Source organism: Plasmodium cynomolgi, chromosome 10 (assembly GCF_000321355.1).
Source record: "Plasmodium cynomolgi strain B DNA, chromosome 10, whole genome shotgun sequence".
In the NCBI taxonomy this organism is placed as follows: domain Eukaryota; phylum Apicomplexa; class Aconoidasida; order Haemosporida; family Plasmodiidae; genus Plasmodium; species Plasmodium cynomolgi.
In genome coordinates this window covers 313,627-332,335 of record NC_020403.1, presented here as the reverse complement: position 1 = coordinate 332,335, position 18,709 = coordinate 313,627, and the positions used below count along the sequence as shown (strand labels likewise).

The 18,709-nt window shown below is 41.2% G+C and overlaps 6 protein-coding genes across 6 annotated transcripts; 4 read left to right on the top strand and 2 right to left on the bottom strand.

Annotated features, from left to right (window-relative positions):
- Positions 1 to 680: 680 nt before the first annotated feature.
- PCYB_101720 (hypothetical protein) lies at positions 681 to 1,109 on the top strand (the record flags this gene model as incomplete). The annotated part of the gene is made up of 1 exon (XM_004222721.1): positions 681 to 1,109. The coding sequence occupies one exon, from the start codon at positions 681 to 683 to the stop codon at positions 1,107 to 1,109; it is 429 nt and encodes a 142-aa protein (XP_004222769.1).
- A 1,664-nt stretch (positions 1,110 to 2,773) lies between these two features.
- Positions 2,774 to 3,372, top strand: PCYB_101710 (50S ribosomal subunit protein L12; the record flags this gene model as incomplete). Its single annotated transcript, XM_004222720.1, has 1 exon — positions 2,774 to 3,372. A coding segment is annotated over one exon (597 nt), but the record flags the coding sequence as incomplete, so codon positions are not given.
- Positions 3,373 to 4,652: 1,280 nt separating this feature from the next.
- On the bottom strand, positions 4,653 to 5,048 carry PCYB_101700 (hypothetical protein; the record flags this gene model as incomplete). Its single annotated transcript, XM_004222719.1, has 1 exon — positions 4,653 to 5,048. A coding segment is annotated over exon 1 (315 nt), but the record flags the coding sequence as incomplete, so codon positions are not given.
- A 2,127-nt stretch (positions 5,049 to 7,175) lies between these two features.
- Positions 7,176 to 9,984, bottom strand: PCYB_101690 (ubiquitin fusion degradation protein UFD1; the record flags this gene model as incomplete). The annotated part of the gene is made up of 3 exons (XM_004222718.1): positions 7,176 to 7,470; positions 7,494 to 8,995; positions 9,727 to 9,984. The coding sequence occupies 3 exons, from the start codon at positions 9,982 to 9,984 to the stop codon at positions 7,176 to 7,178; spliced, it is 2,055 nt and encodes a 684-aa protein (XP_004222766.1).
- Positions 9,985 to 12,899: 2,915 nt separating this feature from the next.
- Positions 12,900 to 14,267, top strand: PCYB_101680 (hypothetical protein; the record flags this gene model as incomplete). The annotated part of the gene is made up of 1 exon (XM_004222717.1): positions 12,900 to 14,267. A coding segment is annotated over one exon (1,368 nt), but the record flags the coding sequence as incomplete, so codon positions are not given.
- Positions 14,268 to 15,605: 1,338 nt separating this feature from the next.
- On the top strand, positions 15,606 to 18,110 carry PCYB_101670 (hypothetical protein; the record flags this gene model as incomplete). The annotated part of the gene is made up of 1 exon (XM_004222716.1): positions 15,606 to 18,110. A coding segment is annotated over one exon (2,505 nt), but the record flags the coding sequence as incomplete, so codon positions are not given.
- Positions 18,111 to 18,709: the final 599 nt, after the last annotated feature.

Genomic DNA, 18,709 nt, shown 5'->3' with positions numbered 1-18,709 from the left:
AAATGCATATTGAAAGTTAGACAAATGTGACAATTTCCCCTTTTAACATTACGTGAACAAAATCCCAACGAAAAAGGATGCAAAGACAAAAGCCAAGTGGCGAATGAAAATGGGGGGGGAGGCCTAGCTGCAGCTCAGTTCTTCGACCTGACCAATTGTCCCAGCCTTTTTGCAGTTTTGTAGTTTTGCAGTTTCGCAGTTTTGCAGTTTTGCAGTGTTGCAGTTTTGCAGTTTTGCGGCGCACTGCATGCACACACCCTAACTTGTCATCCTTCCCTGCATGCGTCGTAAAGGCACAAAAAAGGGGTCTCACAATTTTTGCGAAACGTAAGCATATTCACCACTCAAAAGGGGCAACAAACAATACTAGCAAAATTGCTACCCGTAATTTTGTCATATCAGTTCGAAAAAAGGAGAGCATAATTGTACGTTTGCGCATGTGTGATGAGAATTTTTTTTTTTTTTAAAACTCTGAGGGTTAGGCTACCATATCCCCAAAAATATTTTTTAAAAAAAACGAAAAATCGCCATTTGTGAAGTTGATTGGGTAAACGGGTGAGCTCTTTGCGTCATGCGTGCATTTGCGTTGAGGAAAACAGTGAGGGAATACGCGAGGATAATAAGCTAGTCAGTACGTCACTCGGCACACCACTCAACTGGCCGCTAAACACTCTGTCAACATGCAGCCCGCTGTGCAGGAAAACCATGGCCAAGTCGAACTTGCGCGCCATAACGTATCCCTCTTTGAGCTGTCAAGCGAAGCCAATTTAAGGATGAATATTATTAACGATGACCACCAGCTGGTAAGTCATTACAAAAAGGAAATGGCAAATAAAAAAATGCAAACGGTTAAATATTTTGATATAGACATAACGGACGATGTAAACGACATTAACGATGCATTGTGCAACCCGATAGGACTGAATGATGAGGACCATGAGGACGATTACGTTGAATTTAAGATAAAAAAGTTTATGTCATCTTGCGGTGAAGACTCTTACGCGAGGAAAATTCTGTTGAGCGATATGGACATCACAGTGAAGTGCGTCTCTGTTGGGGACATGCCCACGGAGATGGTGGAGCTTAGCCAAGACGGTGAGATCAACTGAGGGACATGCCCACGGGGATGGTGGAGCTTAGCCAAGACGGTGAGATCAACTGAGGGACACACCTCGAAAAGGATTTTCTGTTCTTCCCTCGTTTATGCTAAAAGAAAAAAGTAGTAACTTTTATGGGCTGGAAGCAAATCCTTAAGTCATACTTTAAAAAGAGAACCTTAAATCGGATTAAAACTAACCCAGTGTAAAGAAATATATGCTCTGTTCATACAGAGGGGAAAAAAAAAAGTTGTCACACATCCCGCACACATTTTGAAGGACCACAACCTCGTGCGACTGCTTCTTTTCGTGTTGCAAGTAATGGCTATGTTTTCTAGTTGTGTAATGTGTACATACGGCTAGTTAGGGGGGGGTTTTTTTTTTTTTTTTTTTTTTTTTTTTATCTCCCCATTTTTTGCCAGTCCGGTGGTAATGCTGACCGCTTCGTATGTTTAAGTCATTCCCCATTTCATTGCCCGGTTATTCCTGTTTTCTCCCCCCGCACATTTATCAACAGGGTATATTTTATCAACAGGGTTTTTTTTATCAACTGGGTTTTTTTATCAGCAGGTTTTTTTTATCAGCGATATTTTGCCTTATCGACGACGTTTTTCTGCGTAACTTTTTTTCATTTTTTTTCCAAAAGGGATAACCTCGTCGCGCAAGCATTTTTTTTAAACAAATGTTCACTCGTTAGTAATTTCCTTTACGGATTTACCCTTTGGCACTGCTTTGCGCTCCTCCGAATGAAGCCCATGTAGCATTTTCGAGCTGGTTAGCCCCGGGGGCACGATAAAAAAGAGGCGTGAATATATTCATGCATGTGTTCATGCGTACATGCATTTCACCGCCTATACTTCCACCCCAAACGGATGCACTTCAGTCGTCTGGAAACGCGTCACATGGGAAGGCGGCCTAGTTGACCAGCTGAATGTTTGCTTCACCAGTCGAGCCGGTTGTCAATCGGTGAAGGTACGCGAAGGGAAGCGCGAAGAGAAACGCGAAGCGGCAAACCATGCAAGGCCATCGGAAGGCGCATCTTAAAAGATGTGTAAGCCCCTTTGGCGCATAGGAAGAAGCCCCTCGTCATTACGCCGTACTTCCAATCATTGCGCTTCTTCGCCATTTCGACAAGGTACCCCCCTCGGCAGGCAATTTTGCCTACCCGTTCAGCATTTGCCCATAGGGAAAGGGCACACTGCTATAGAGTAGCGCCTTTTTAACACCCTATCAGGAGGGGGGAAAAAAGAAGGTAAAATGTAAAAGTCGTCCCAATTGAGTAATTATACAAAACGGACTCCGTTAGGGAATTCTCCACCACCACGAGGTGTAGCACCCCCGCTCGAATCAGCACAGTGCTGAGCAGCCAAACTGTGCGGCCAAACTGTGCGGCCAAACTGTTCAGCCAAACTGTGCAGCCAAACGGAGGTGCCCCGAGGAGTGACCCCTTTGCCGCTTATCCATACGCTTAAATCCAGCAGAAGTGACCAAGAAAAAAAAGAAAAAACGAATTAAAAATGCATAATTTTGAAGAATGAGTAATAAAGGAAGAACATATAAAGCACTGGTCAGAAGGAAAGCCAAAGTGTGCGAGGGGAAAAGAACAAAGTTGAGGAATAAACGACCAGGCAAACTTAGCAGGAGGGGGTTCTGGTTCCTGTGTCTCACATACGTAGTAGCATACTTCCTGGGAGGTATCAGCTGTTTGACGTTTTTGAAGAAGCAAAGTAAGCTGAGCTATATCTACCTTATATATAGCGAAAAAAGAATTGGTGATAATCATCGGAGGAAAAATTATTTAAATTATAAAAATGGAATCATTTTGAAAAAGAATGCATCTAATGGAAGACAGAAATTTACCTTAGGTAGCGAAAAGGTAAATAAAATTATAGAAAGTTTGAAAGAGCTAACATTATTGGAAGCAAGCGAATTAGTGAAACAAATTGAAACCACCTTTTCTGTGGACACCAGACAGAGTATAGGTTCTTCTAACAATGATCAGGATAGAAAAAATGCAGCTGATGCAAACGCTAATGAGGAGGAAGAGGATGACGAAAATAAGGTCTATGATTTGATCCTAGAAAATATAGAACCCAATAAAAAAATCCCTATCATTAAGATCGTTAAGGAGATTAAGAAGGATCTCAATTTGAAGCAAGCCAAAGACTTGGTGGATAATTTACCACAAACTCTTTTTGAAAAAGTTAACAAAGAAACAGCTGACAAATGGAAAGCTAAACTTACGGAGGCTGGGGGCATTGTTAAGTTGAAGTAGCTTCGGTGCAGGGTTGTTAATTTTTGTGCCAAAATGCTTCGTTTATTAGTGTGTACACGTAATGTACGTTTATCTCCCCTGCGCTGCTTTCCTATTTTAGGCTTTTTTTTTTTGTCGTATACAAGCACGGATCACCCGTTTTGCGCCAATCATTTATCTGTTTGCTACGCACGAAGGGTATGCTATTTTGAATACGAGCAGAATGAGGAGCCACTTTTTGCAGTCATTCCTTTGCTCGCGAGAATTACCCTCCTCTGTGCAGCATTCACGCAGGTTGTTATCTCTCCATGGGGGTGCCCATTTGGTAAAAGACCGCGTGTGGGTGAGAGTGTGTATGGCGGTCTACACATAGGGTAGCCATCCGCGTATTATTTATTTATTCATTTTTTTTATTTTCACAATTGGTTTTCTTTTCCCCACTTTGAATCCCCCCTTATCATTTATCAACCCTCCCAAAGTGCCCCTCTCCTTTGTACGCATTTTTTCTCAAAAATGATTTTTTTTTTTTTTCAGTTGTTTTTTTGAAAAACGAACATTTTCAACAAACTGGTGTTTCCATTTTATTTTTTCAATCGCACCGTTTTGTTCACTACAGTTATACACAGCAGGTGGGAATTAAAAATTTGAGAAATGGCGACATCGCGAGGTTGAAGTTGGGAGGAATAAAATATGAAGAGCAATTTTGCGGCGCAAAATTATGCAAACGTTGGGGGTGAACATTTTCACGGTGAAAAATGTTAACGCCAAAAGCTTTAAATTATGAACTTCAAATTATGCGCTTCAAAATAAAAAAAAATTCTTCTGCGCATGAATGGAAAAGATTGAAATGGAAAAAAACCCCACAAGGGGTGGGGGAGGGGTGCACATACATATGTTTATTCATTTATGTGTATATGCATGTACTTATTGTATGCCTTGTTTAAAATGTCCCCCGCCCATTGGAAAAAAAAAAAAAATGTAGCAAACCAATAACGGCTAACCAATTACAGTGCACAAAAAATGCCTTTTTTGCAAATTGCTTGTGTTAGCTTAGCTAATTATGAGGACTTGTTTAAAAGGTGAAATCTGTTTTTTGGGAAATCACGCACGGACACGTCTTGCAAGGGGGCCAGACCTGTGGCCGTTCGCGGCATCTCTGCGGCCACCCCTGCAGCTACTGCTCGGACAACTACTCCAACCGCTTCACCGCTTCACCGCTTCACCACTTCACCACTTCGACGCCAGAAACCCCTCTTTGCCCCCTCGCTCAAGAGTCACTTCAAACCGCACCACAGATATGTCAGTTCAACTGGGGGACATTAGCCGCCTGCTGTGCCTGCAAAAACTGAGCCTGCATTTCGAACAGCTGACATTCCTTCTCATATTGGAACGCAATAGGTGTAATGAGGACCACCACAGATACACCCGCAACCCACACCACCCAAGATGTAGTCTTAAATCCTTTTTTTAAAAAACCATTTATTCTATTTTTTAATATTTTTAATCTTTGTTTAAATCGCACAGTGTCTTTCTTCTTAAAATTTAGTATGCCATTTTTCGAAAGCAATAATCGACTCTCTTCATCATTTGTAGAAATTTTGGAAAGTACCATTCCCATTTTAAGGTAGATCACAAATAAGTATAAGTTGTACGAATCTACTGTCGATATTTCTTGTTGGAAGGTGTTGTAATAGGCCCTATGATATATGTGATGTAAATACATACAAGATGGCTAAAAATTGATGTAATTAACTTGGTTTTTATGCTTAAGCAATGTTCGTTTCTGGCTCAGGGGTGCCTTCTTCGAGGGTCTGTGAGTGTGTGGGGAGTCCTCTACTGCTCTTTCTGTTGCCGCTCTACGGTTGTCACACGGATGTTCACACAACGTTGGAATATGCAAATGTACACACAGATGCACGTATCTGTGGCCTCTAAAAGGGAGTGGACTGGAATATTCAAACTTGTAACATTTTTACAAGGGAAAAACGAAAAGGTGTCCAAGCTAAAATGGTGCACAACATCTCGTTACATGCCAAACTGAAAAGGAAAAAAAAAAAAAGAGTCAAACGTGGAAGAAATGGTATGAGATAAAAATGCTTTTCTATTTATGTAGAGGGGACGGTTCTATTTGGAGGTATTTTTCATCACATATATGACGAAACAAAACAGATGCGTTTCTGAGTTGTCATTTTTATGTTGCTTCTCTCACCCATCCTTTTTTTGTGCATACTTCTCCGCTTTAATATTAGGAATCAAAAATAAAAAAAAAAAAAATTGTGCCAATGGGAAGTTAACAGTTGAAGAGGCGCAGGGAAGCGCTACTTTTTTATGAACGCCTGGGAAAATTATAGCCACAAGGATGACATCATCATGTACAAGTAAAATATGTACATACTAATATACTTATACTTATGCCTACGCCTATGGCTATGCCTGTACCTGTACATATATTCATTTACGCATGTACCTTTTTCCTTTAAGGAGAAGATAAAAAATTCAGAAATGTTCCTCTTTTTTATTTTTCCTCTTGAAGCTGCACTTTTGAGGGTTCTTTTTTTTTTTTTAAATTTTTTTTTCCAGCGAGGAATTTGCATCTTCGCGACGTGAAAGTATGCCCCCCAATGCATGCGGTGCCTTGTATGGCAAAACGTACATTACAGTTCTCAGCTGCAGGTAGATGTTTCCGCGCGTGAAGAAGCGCCATAGAATGGTGGGCACCCACGGTTTAAGGGCATACATACGTGCGTTAAGTATATTTACATATAGTACCTACGCGTATCTGTAACGAGAAAGGAACAGCGGAGGGATGTACTGCTTCGAACACGGAGGGGGGAAAAAACATATACACGCACCAGTGTACAGTATATGCCGCCCCCGTGAATTCCTATATTTTGTGCTTTGGGCACCTCTTTAATTAGGGGAAAAAAAAAATAAAATAAATAAAAGACTCTCAATTTTGTTAATCCCAAAATAAAAATGATTCAACACAAGTCCAAATTTGTTCGTTTCTTTTTTTTTTTTTTACTTTTTGTGAATTATTCTAAGATGAGAGGAAACGGGTTTAAAAAATGAGGTGCAGGCGAGGCGCGCAAGCAGACGAATGATATTTGTTATATCCCCTTGCGAGGCGTTACCCTACTGGTGGTAACTTCCTCCCGTAAGTTGCCAGCAAGAAATGTGACGTATTTTTCTGAAATAGGTAGAGCGACAACGTCAAATGTGGTAAGAGGCCAGATCGGAAAAAGCGCACAAAAGGAAATGTTGCAATGGGGATTTTTTTTTTTTTTTTTTCCCCTTGCACTTTCGCCCATCCGGGAGCACATAGATGTCCTTCCCCCCTTCTGCTTAAATATGTACTAGTACATGGCACTGTGAATGTTACACAAATTTCACTTTAAAAGATTTAATCAAAATTTCGTGAGTTCCTCATCTGTTGTTACGCGCTTTTATTTAAAATGAGAAAAATAAAAAAAACCTTATACAATAAAGTACAAACATGATGCCCTCCGCACCTCGGCCACAGTACCCATTACAAAGGGGCAATAGCACTCTGAGGAGTGAATTTTGCGGGGACAAAAAAGTGGGGGGGGGATCATATGGGGAAATGATAACGTGGTGGAGTCATCACATGGGAAAGGTCCACATGGAAAAATCGCCACATAGAAAGGGCCCACATGGCTACATTTCCAAACAAATGATGGTACAAACGGATGAGCGCGCCGCGGCGAGTAAACCAGCGGATGCATAAACGTGGGTATTCCCAACCAACTGCGCGAGACATGTCCCGTGGGTGAATCAAAACTGAGTTGGACAGATACACTCTCCTAAGCTTCTAAATTCTCATTGATAAGCATAAAGGACTCCTTCTTATCCTTGTCATGAAAAAACATCAAGTGAGCCAAGTACCTGTTCCTGTGCATGCTCGTTTTGCAAAATATACAAATGACTGACTTGGACCCGCAATATTTTTCATGCTCCGTATGATTTATATATTTAACAAAGAAGGAAAAATTCGTATGCAGTAGGTGCATGTAATAGGGGACCGATTTGGACGTAAAATTTTCCTGGTCATCAAATTTGTCCAAAAAATTTGCCAATATGTAGTCTTCATTGTATACCCTTGTGGAGGATGTCGTAAATACGTTACAGTAAGAACAGAAGATAATTTTTTTTGGACAAAATAATGCTTGATGGAAAATGTATTGTTTTTATAAAAGTATTTCTCACATGCACATTTTATTTTTGTGTGCCATGTGTAGTTATGTTTCTTCTTGTCGGATTTACTTATTCCTTCATTACATATATCACAATGGGTATGATTGAATATATCCTTTTTTTGGAAACTCTTTTTGCATATATTACATAGGGAAATATTTTTTAGGCAGTGAATTTGATGCATGCTCAGGTTATTCTCAAAAATGTCTTTTAGGCAATTGTTGCATTTTATGAACTTGTGACCGCTGCTCGAACTTTCGGTTGGCCTAATGGATGTGCTAGCAGCGGGGGGATCACGCTTGCCCTCTGCTTCGTCCCCTTTCAGTGCCTCTGTCTCACCTTCAGTGCTGACTTTCATCGATAAGGTGTACTGCACCTCCGTTTCGGCCGAACACGAAATGGCAATGTACATTAGGTGGGGGAAATACTGATCGTATAGGTATTCAAGGAAGGGGTCTTCCTTGTGCTGAGGTGCACTTGGGGGGGTCTCTTTTGAGGGCACGCTTGGAGGGGCGTCTTTTTCAGGCCCACTCGAAGTGACACTTGCCGAGTTGTCTTCTCGTGACACCCTTTCCGCAGCACCCCCTCGCGGAACCCCGTCTGTGCCGTCATCTTCACGCTCCTTCGCAAAGCAGGCAAAGTGCAACATCAAGGACTTGGTCATCAGGTCCCTATTTATGATGACGTCTTTGCTAAGATCGTCAAAGTGCAAATGGTGCAGCACATCCGACACGGAGTCATGCGGAGGAAAGGACACATACAAGTCCAGATCGTTGTGTGAACCAATGGAATGCAGCGAAATCTTTATTTCAATCTTATCCTTCTTGAGCAAATCCAAAACAGAGTAGTGAAAAAAGTATTTATATTTTTTCATTCCCTTTCTAATAGTGCTGTTAATATTCACATCTGTCGTATTTATGGGTTCATAAAAGTCGTTCAGGCAATTTGAAGACTCCTCTTTCTTCTCTCCCACGTTCTTCCTTTCACATATATCGACAGTGATGTCAGTATTTATTAGCGACACAGCATTGTCTGGTTCTAACTCACTTATGTAGAAACTTAAATTGTTAATATGGACATAGTCCCCTAAGGTCAAGGTACTATAATTCAAATTCAATTCATTTTGTAATAAATTTTTCATAAATTTTATGTTGCTGGTATTTTCATTTAATGATTCAAATTTGATAAAATCGCATTTGGGTATATTTGCATAGGTTACTAATAATCGGACTATTCCGCTATTCTGTTTTATTCCTAAATTTTCTTTTACATTTTCTGATACGTGTATGATTCCTTCGTTTGAGCTGAACTCTAAAACGCATACATGCGTGATGTAGTTGTTTTGTACGTTCTTCAGGCTGAACGTGTATGGGAACTCCACCTCGCTTCGGTAGAATCCTTTCTCGAGCGTTTTCAAGATGGACACTGGCTGAACGACGGGGGGTGGATAGGCAAGTGTACGCTCATTATGGGTAAGTGGGTACGTGTATACATATGTACGTATGTATGTGTGCAAGCGCACTGTACAACAACGGGGGGAATACCCCCCATGTGCGCATTCGTCCCCCCTTCGTGATTCCCCATTTGGCACTTCCGCCTCACCCTACACAGTGTTTCTCACACACCAAATGGAGCTACACCTCCCAACTGTACATTCACGCGTGACATTAATTACATCATATGTTCAAGTAATTAAAGAGCTACTTATGAACGCACTAAAACTGGGCAAAATGGCGCGGGGCGAGAACAACCATCTGCAATATGCACCGGGGCATATGTAAAAATGGAAAACTCCACCCCTCATCATTTTTCCTTTTAGAGATTTGCTGTGCGAACATCCGTTCCCATTTGGGTCGTTAAAGATGAGCTTGACGAAAATGGGGCGACCATACGCGCGGATGTTCGCGGTGGGCTAACACACGACGGGGGGGGATCCCACTGCTGCGTCTGCCATGACGACCATGATTGACAGCTCCACGATTAGCAACTGCACGATTAGCAACTGCACGATTAGCAACTGCACGATTAGCAACTGCACAATTAGCAACTGCACAATTAGCAACTGCACGATTAGCAACTGCACAATTAGCAACTGCACAATTAGCGACTGCACAATTAGCAGCTCCATCGCTACCACCCCGCGCAACGAGCTGCACTTACCAGTATGACCTTATCCGAGTGGCTATTCAGCTTGTCCGATTTGGCGCTCAAGGGCAGGGTCAAAAACTTTTGGCATATTTTGTTGTTCGAGTTGTGTATATAATGTAGCTCCAAGTCTTCCTTCAGCTTATTGGCATTTTCATCATCAACCTTTTCCTTTTTTTCTTTTTTCTCACTCAGATCCCTAACAGAACTCTTCTTGTGAATCCCCAAATTGGCATTAAATTTGTTTACCGCTCTCACGAAGTCATCATCCATCGTGTTAACGAGTTATCGGTGGCATGGAAAAATGGAAAAAAAAAAAAAAAAAAAAAAGTAATAAAAAAATGCTCGCAAAAATGGACAAACGAAATATGACATGCCTTATGGGATCCCTGATGTGCATTCCTACGTGAGCAGGGAGGTAAATATAAACCGATTGCACTTAACAGTGAGGGCAGAGGTCATAAAAAAGGAGCCTATACATATCTACTCATGTGTTTATATCGACCTCCATCCAGAGTGTAACAAATTGGAGAAGGCATCAAAATGGAAAAACGCAAAATGTGAAAAGTAAGCGCATAGGTCAAGGTATCTACACCATTTCGAACTTGCTCGGGTGATGTGCATGTACATATAAAGCTTCCAAACAAACAAATGCTGCCTCACTGGTGGGGCAAATTGGCTCATATAAAACACATGCTCGTGTGCAGTCCACCCATTTAGGTGCACTCGCCTGGCGTGTTAAGCCTTCCCAAGTGGCATGGACTTTGATGATGTGCACGCCGATGGGATGCACTTGCAAATGCATACAAATATATACATATATTTTTGTTCTTCTTAAAGCATTACTATTCAGTATATGCAAGTATGACGGATGCAAAAATGAAACAGAAAGAGAAGTAGTACCTCGTGCAAATGGCAGCTACGAATGCTTCCATTCGAGTTATGCATTCGTGAAAATTGCTCATAACACGTTATTGCTAACCTTCAAAGTTTTGTGTAAATTTGTTAAAAATGCAGCTTTGCTCACTAGCTAATTGTTTTTTTTTTATTTATTACTTGCCTTATATTATTTGTTAACCGTTTTGTCCCTTCCTTTTCCTACTTTCTTTCTTTTTTTTTTAAACCTAGTTATTTTTTTTTTTTTTTTCTTTTATGTGGGCCGAAAAAATTGGTAACGTTTCATCATCCCTTTGGCAATTTTGTACACAGACGGTTTGCCACTTTGTGTCACTTTATGCAGCGATCTTTTTTAAGTTTGGACGATTGTACACAATTGTGGTTATTCTTAACAACCCAACCCAAGGGGGTAATTTTTCTCAAAAGAACGATTTTTTACCTCTTTTTCAATTTTCGCTTAAAATATGTTCACCAAGAATTTTTTCTCATTAGTTTTATCTCTGCATCGCCACGGATACGTTTCTATACTATAGGAAGTGAATTATCGTTTCACCACGCCGTCACGCAATCCCATATGCAACACATTAAAATGGTTTTCTCGATAGGGGCACATGTGTGGGTGTACTTATTTATATAACATACACGTGTCACTCATTTGTTAGCAAATTTTTTCCCCACCATCAGTATAGTTAGTAAAGTAAAATATGTTGAAAATGTAAATAAAAGTAAATGGAATTTTTCTCCTTTTTAACCAACTCCTTTTTTATGCTCTTTTTTGCGAAGAAAAAGCAATTACATATAAATACGTTCAAGCAATTGTCAAAATGTTGTAGTTTTTTTTTTTTCTTCCCCCTTTAAGTGATTGTTTGCGGAAAGTTTACAAACTTGGGGTGATGGTTGTTTTGATTTATCACATGGGGAAATCATAAACTGTTTTAAAGACACCGCAGAGAATTATGAACAACTTCAGATTGGTAGCCCTCCCGTTTGGGGGGGAGATACGCTGACCACTTCCTTTTTGTGGAGTTGACACACTGCCAAATGTGTCTTTTTCTTTTTACCTATGGCGAAGACACCTTCCAGCATGTGGCTCGCTACGCTTTTATTTTATTTTATTTATTTTATTTTTATTTATTTATTTTTGGATTTTTTTTTACGTCGATATGGGAAGGTCACGCCTGCACAGCATACTCGAACGGTTAAGCAGTGCGCATTTGGTGTTGTAACTGTTAGGGCGACTTTTCGTCGGACGTAGCTAATGAGGTTCATTTAATGGGCTACCGCTCAAACCAGACTGAAAAAACTGCTAAACTGAAGTATCCACTACAGTGGCAACTACGAGAAGCCATTTCACAAACGGAAAAAAAATATGCGCTAAGAACAACACGTGGTCTGTCAATGAGTATGCACACGGGCATACTGCTCCACATGGGTGTTTACATGCTGCAATTTAAAGGACACGTAATTTGTGTGGCTATGTAAACCTTTATGTATGGCACGCAATTGTTTGAATGGGCGTCCTTTTTGGTACCCTCCTTTTTTTTTTTGTCATATATCCCCAATTTCTTCCTCCACATTTTCACCTGAACGTTCGTGCAAACTATGCGAGGGGAAAACGATTAAAAAAAAAAAACTACTTCCTAAACGCGGACAAATTTTTCCAAAAACGCGAGAAAAAGAGGTAACACTACGCTAAAATGAGAAAAATGAAATAAAATAAAATAGTGAAAAAAATGAAATAAGATAGTAAACACAGAACAAGGCACAGCGAATGATGACAATATGACATAAGGCAAAATAAAAGATTTCAAAGCATGCAATAGCATTGAAAAAAAAAAAACGAAATGAAACGTTTTAAGACCTCTCCGCATCGGAAATTAGTTCACCTTTGGTGACATGTTTAACTCGCGCGTAAGGCAATGCCTCCTGGTTTCGCGCGAAGGAGAATCGCATCGCATGGAACGACACACCGCTCATCGTCACGAGGAAAAACTGCTTAAATGAGCAACCCGCGCAAACGAGCACCCCGCGCAACTTAATACTGCTTTCGCATTTTAAAACACCACAGCGAATATACACTCTCGTGAACATAGCGTTTTCGTGGGGGATCAGGTGCCCGCAGGATTGTCACACAATTTGAGTAGGCTAACGCGGCAAGCGAATAAACGCGCGTAAAAGATTACCCACGGAGGTACTCGCTCCGTAGGTGCTGCATGTGCCACATGTAATAGGCATACCGCGTACACGCCCACACCGCTGATACCGCTCGTACCGCCCAACCAGTCGCCCCAATGAACGAACTACCGTCGGGCATCATAAAAGAAGTCTTCAAGTTCCTAACCTACAAAGATGTGCTGAAAAACAAAAACTGTGTGTGCAAAGAATTCTATTGCGCAGGGAAGTATAATGATTTGTGGAAGTGTTTCTACGGCAGGGAATATGCAGATGACATAATCAATAGAAAACAAAATGATCCCTTTAAGGAACTCTTTTATATAAGACATGAGGAGAAAAAAAATAAATATGTTTGTTTTCCAAAGTCTGCACAAGAACAGTTCTTAGATATGGAGGCATCTTTACTTGCCTTGCGGGATAGCTCCTTTGGACAGTTTGACATTTCTCATTTGTACGACCCCGGTCCTTTTAAGATAGACAACGAGATGTATGCAAGGGATTACGGAGGTGGTTCTTCAGCTGTGTCCCTTTATTACACAGGAAGGAGGGGTCACCATAGTTGTATTTGCGAGGGGACCCCTCACGACAGCGGTAATGACGTAGTATTGAATGGTAAGGATACGTTACCCCTATGTGAGCACACTCATCATGGAGGGAAGATGACGAACCAGAGGAGCCAATTGGCTTGCACCCCTCACGTGGAGGAGGGCCAGGTGACGAAAGAGGACCATATGGAGGACGAGGGCCAGATGGAGGAGGACCATATGAAGAAGGAGGACCATATGATGAACAAAATCGGAGAAGAACCAATTTGGAATGACAAAATAACACTGAAGGGGAGGGGGTTCTTCCAAGGAGAAGAAGAAGAAGAAGAAAAAAACAAAAACGGACACATGTGTTCATTCAAGCACTGCGAATTTAAATATATTCCAAAGAGCGATGTGTACATATGCACTGAAAGCAAGAATTATCACATATGTGATGATAAATGTGAGCTAGCCATTTCTTCTGACATAGAGTGGGGATATTTGGTATGCCCCTTGTCTGGGAAAATGTTTGATTGTTTGTCACAACCACAATGTAGAAAAAGCTTTAAGAGTGTAAATTCTACCATTAAATACATTTTGAATTATGACATGGGAGCTGGTGGTGCCTTTCAATACTTCTCTCCCCGGGAAGAAAATGATTCTGACGATTTTTATGCCCAAGAAATGGAACCCTCCTTTGCATACAGAAAAAGATATTCACATAAACGTATGGGTGAAAATAGGGTTCATGGGGGGATACGCAAAAGGGGGAAAAAACAAAATGAGAAAAAGCAAAGTGAGAAAAGGCAAAGTGAAAAAAAGCAAAGTGAAAAAAAGCAAAGTGAGAAAGAGCAAAGTGGGCGCATTCCCCCTGCCAGTAAAAGTAGCGTCTTCAAAAAGATACTCGATTCGTACATGGGAAGCACGCGGGGGTGCAGTTGGGGGCCCATGCGCAACGGGTAAGTTGACCACATTTCGATGTAGGCATTAGCTGCCAAGAGGTTAGCAATTTACACCCGCAGAATGAGAAAGGTGAAACAGAACCGGTTTGCCCTTCTGACCCCGCAGGAATGTGCATATATATATATATTTGTACATGCACACGTTGCTGTGCGCTCCCCATATTTTCGACCCCTCCCATCCCCCGGACAGAAAAGATACACACCTGTGTACATACATATACCTGCATGGACGGCGCGAATGGTGAAATATTTTGCTTGTACATATAGCCCATATCAGCAAAATGGATTCCTCGAATAAAGCCTCCAGACGTGGGGGACTACTCTCTTTTTACTCCCTCCAATTTGGACTTAGCCAACACGCGCGTATCGTTGTTGCTTATACCCCCAGTTTGTAGCTTATTTCGTTTATTTATTTAGCCTCACAATCGCTATCATCATCACCATCATCTTTAATATCGGCACGATGATTTTTTTTCCCCCCCACGATGAACGCTCTTCCGCTTTGATGCAGCTCCCATTTTCTACATTTCACTTTTGCATCAATGCGCGTCACGCGAACTTTATTTTTCGTATCTGTGCATCCATTTATTCCATTTTTGTTTCTTGCTTTTTTGTGTCCCCAAGATGCATATATGCATTTGTGCTGCCCAACGGCCGTCGGCGGCACGGTGAGCAAACACGATCCGCAGGAATACCTCGGAAAAAATAAAACAAAATAAAACAACATAAAACGAAATAAAGCAAAATAAAACAACATAAAACGAAATAAAACAACATAAACGAAATAAAGCAAAATTAAGCAAAATAAAATAAAATGAAACCGGCCTGGCATATGTTAACCCCCATGATGGTGAACGCACCAGAAACTGCAAAATAAATTAACTGCCCCTTTAATATGTACTAAGGAGGATGATGAAGAGCGCGCGAAAGGGGAAGGAGGAACCCATTTTGCGATTTTTTCACGCCCCGTTGGCAACGACAGATTCGCAGTTTCGGTAAGGACGAAACGGATTTCCTTTGCAATTTTTTTTTTTTTTTTTTTTGTTTTCTATTTTTGTGGAGTAAGCCTCGCATCTTTTGAAGGGAACTCAAGTGGGAAGTACAGTCAATCGCGGAGCTAAGCGTAGGGGGTAGACTACCCAAGCCTCCGTCGCAGCCAATCGTGGAGGCTAAGCGTAGGGGACAGACTACCCAAGTCGCCGTCGCAGCCAATCGTGGAGCTAAGCGTAGGGGGCAGACTACCCAAGCCGCCGTCTCAGCCAATCGCGGAGCTAAGCTTGGGGAGGAGACTACATAACCGCCCCTGCCTCACCAAGTACGAACGTGCGACCAAATGGTGCAGGGGGACGAGGCGAAAAAACGGAGGAACTTCTTCCAAACCATTTTTGAGCAGCATGCCGTTCGGAAAAAAAAAAAGGCAAAGATCAATCTAAGAATAGTATACGGATCGGAAGGGTCCAACAGCTACAAAAAAGCGAAGGGGTTTCTAAACGAATTAATACAATTTTTCCAAGACATAGAAAATATATGTAACGAAGTAAACAGAATAGTAACGGAGGAGGGAGGGAGCCACCACATTTTCAACGGAAGGACAAACGAAGTGAGTCATGGGGATGACAAATTAGTGAGCTGTTTTTTGGAGTATTCAAAATTGTTACAAAGGAGGAATGAACAAACTGCAAGGAGTGGCAAAAACGACTCATTCCATGCAGAGGGGGTAATAAATCCTTCACATGAAGCTTTACAACAATTTCATGAGAAGGAAAAAAAATGTAGCGATAAATTTGTGAACTACCTAGACTGTTGTATAAGCACCAATGTCTGCACAGTCAACTTCGATTTTGTCAATGGCAACGAGTTCAACGATTATACGTTCTTCGAACGCACCAGTGAATACGATTTAAATGTGATGATACTATTTGTGAGTACAGCTAGCTATGGTTCTTTCCCCAGGAATTGCTACAAGTTTGAACAACTGTTGGAAGATCTATTTAATGATTTCCGAGTTGAAAAAGATTTTTTAAAAAATATTTTTTATACTTGCATAGGGTTTGGGAACAAACAGTACGGAAGTACTCACTTCTGCTCACCTGTTAAGAAATGCGACAAGTATCTCGCCTACTTGGGTGCACAAAAATTATATAAGACGTTAAAATTGTGTGATGAGGAAAACAACGAAGAAGCGTTTCTTATGTGGAAATGCAGTTTATTTAAAACGATCAGTTTGGGTCTCCTTTTCTACTGTTTTAATTTCCCCCAGTTATGCTCCTTCATGCCGTATGCAGACAGGAAGATTTACAACTCCCTGCAGCATTATTGCTTCTTTTTTTGCGCAAAGGCGGACAATAGGAAGGGGAGAGATGAGGACATCAGGTTGAGGAGCAGAACTGACGTGGCGTCGATTGAGGTGCCACAGGAGGGGGGACATTACAGCCATGGGGTTGTTCAGAAGGGGGAAAGTCCTCCTACCAACGCGTCATGCAGCACCTGCGGAGAAGGCACCAACCAAGGGTGCACCCCCCCAAATGGTGACGAATGGGAAGAAGTTCCCACCTCCGAGAAAAACAGCGATGATGAAATGGTAGAAAAAAGTGCACTTACTACTTATGGGATAAAAAAAAGGGAAGATGTGAAAAGTACATCTCTCTGTAGCAGCGGTGACGAATTGGAAGACCTCATCCCGGACAAACCAAAAGATATGCTTACATCCAACCAACGAAATAAGCTAACAAAGGAAGGATACAAAATTATCGGTTCCCACAGTGCAGTCAAATTATGCAGATGGACCAAATCACATTTAAGAGGTCGAGGAGGATGTTATAAGCATACCTTTTATGGAATCAATTCTTATCAATGTATGGAAGCCACACCAAGTCTAGCTTGTGCCAATAAATGCGTTTTCTGTTGGAGACATCACAAAAATCCTGTGGGAACTCACTGGAAATGGAATAAAGACGACGCAGAAATGATAGTACAAGAAGCACTTAAAAAACATAAAGGGATGATTAAAGAATTGAAAGGAGCACATGGAGTTATTAAAGAAAGATTTGATGAAGCAGTTCATGTTAGACATTGTGCCTTGTCCTTAGTAGGGGAACCAATAATGTACCCAGATATTAACAAACTTATTGATGAACTGCATAGTAAAAACGTGTCAACTTTTCTAGTTACGAATGCACAGTTCCCAAATGAGTTGCAAAAATTACACAAAGTGACACAACTTTACCTTTCGATTGATGCTCCTAATGAAGAAGCTTTGAAGAACATAGACAGGCCATTATTTAAAGATTTTTGGGACCGATATATACGGTGCATTAAAATTTTAAAAAAGAGAAAAGAAAGAACTGTATTTAGATTTACCCTAGTCAAAGAATACAATATGATGTCTGAAGAAATTTTAAGTTATTCTAAATTGATAGAATATGGTTATCCAGATTTTATTGAAATAAAAGCTGTAACTTATTGTGGTTCCTCCGATGGTTATCAACTTACTATGAAAAACATCCCATGGCATGAAGAAGTATATCAGTTTGCCTTCAGTTTAATACACTCTAATGGGTATCTTTCCGATGCGTATGAAATTGCGTGTGAGCATAGACACTCTTGCAGCATTTTAATAGCAAAAAAAGAATTCAAAATTAATGATAAATGGCACACTTGGATTGATTATGAAATGTTTCAATGTTTGGTGAGGCAGAATAAAGATTTTACCGCCGCTGACTACTGTGCCGAGACCCCCGCCTGGGCCGTCATGGGTGCAGAGGAGCGGGGATTCAACCCCTGCGATGAGAGGGTCTACACGAAGGGCAAGAAAAAAAATAAGCCACCCATTACAGAGAGTACCACGCAGTGAAGAAGTGGTATTAGGCTACCTTTAACTGGGGAGCTCCCCTTCCCTCTTCATGAAAAAAGCACATCCCCCAAGTTGACCTTTCTCCCATTTTGATGTGGTTCGACCCCAACCCATACGTGTGGTACACCGGCGCAGCAGGTGCTGTTGGAGAATTCGAACTGCCTACGCTGGGTTAGCACCCTTCTCGCTGATCATTTGTGATGCTTGGCTTATTTATACGCCCAGTCGGTTTCCCTTTTTTTATTTATGCCCGGATTTGTTTCCTTATGTACCCATTTTTTGTGGAGTGACCAATATATGCATTTTATGGATGCCCCTTTTATTTTGTGGCATCTCGATTTATTATGCAACTCATTTGGTAAAGGTTAGCCATACGAGGGGGTACCGCAACTCCCTTTTCTGAGTAAACTCTGCAGTGTTAAGAATCCAGAGAACACGCCTATTTTTTCGAAATTGGGGCAAACACCTTTACGCCGAGGCTAATGGATATCCCTTTAGTTGCCTGACGAAGTCGCAAAAAAGGAAGGCGTATCAGTAGGCCATCGGTCGAGCGATCGACTAAGAGAGGGATAATTCCTTAGTTA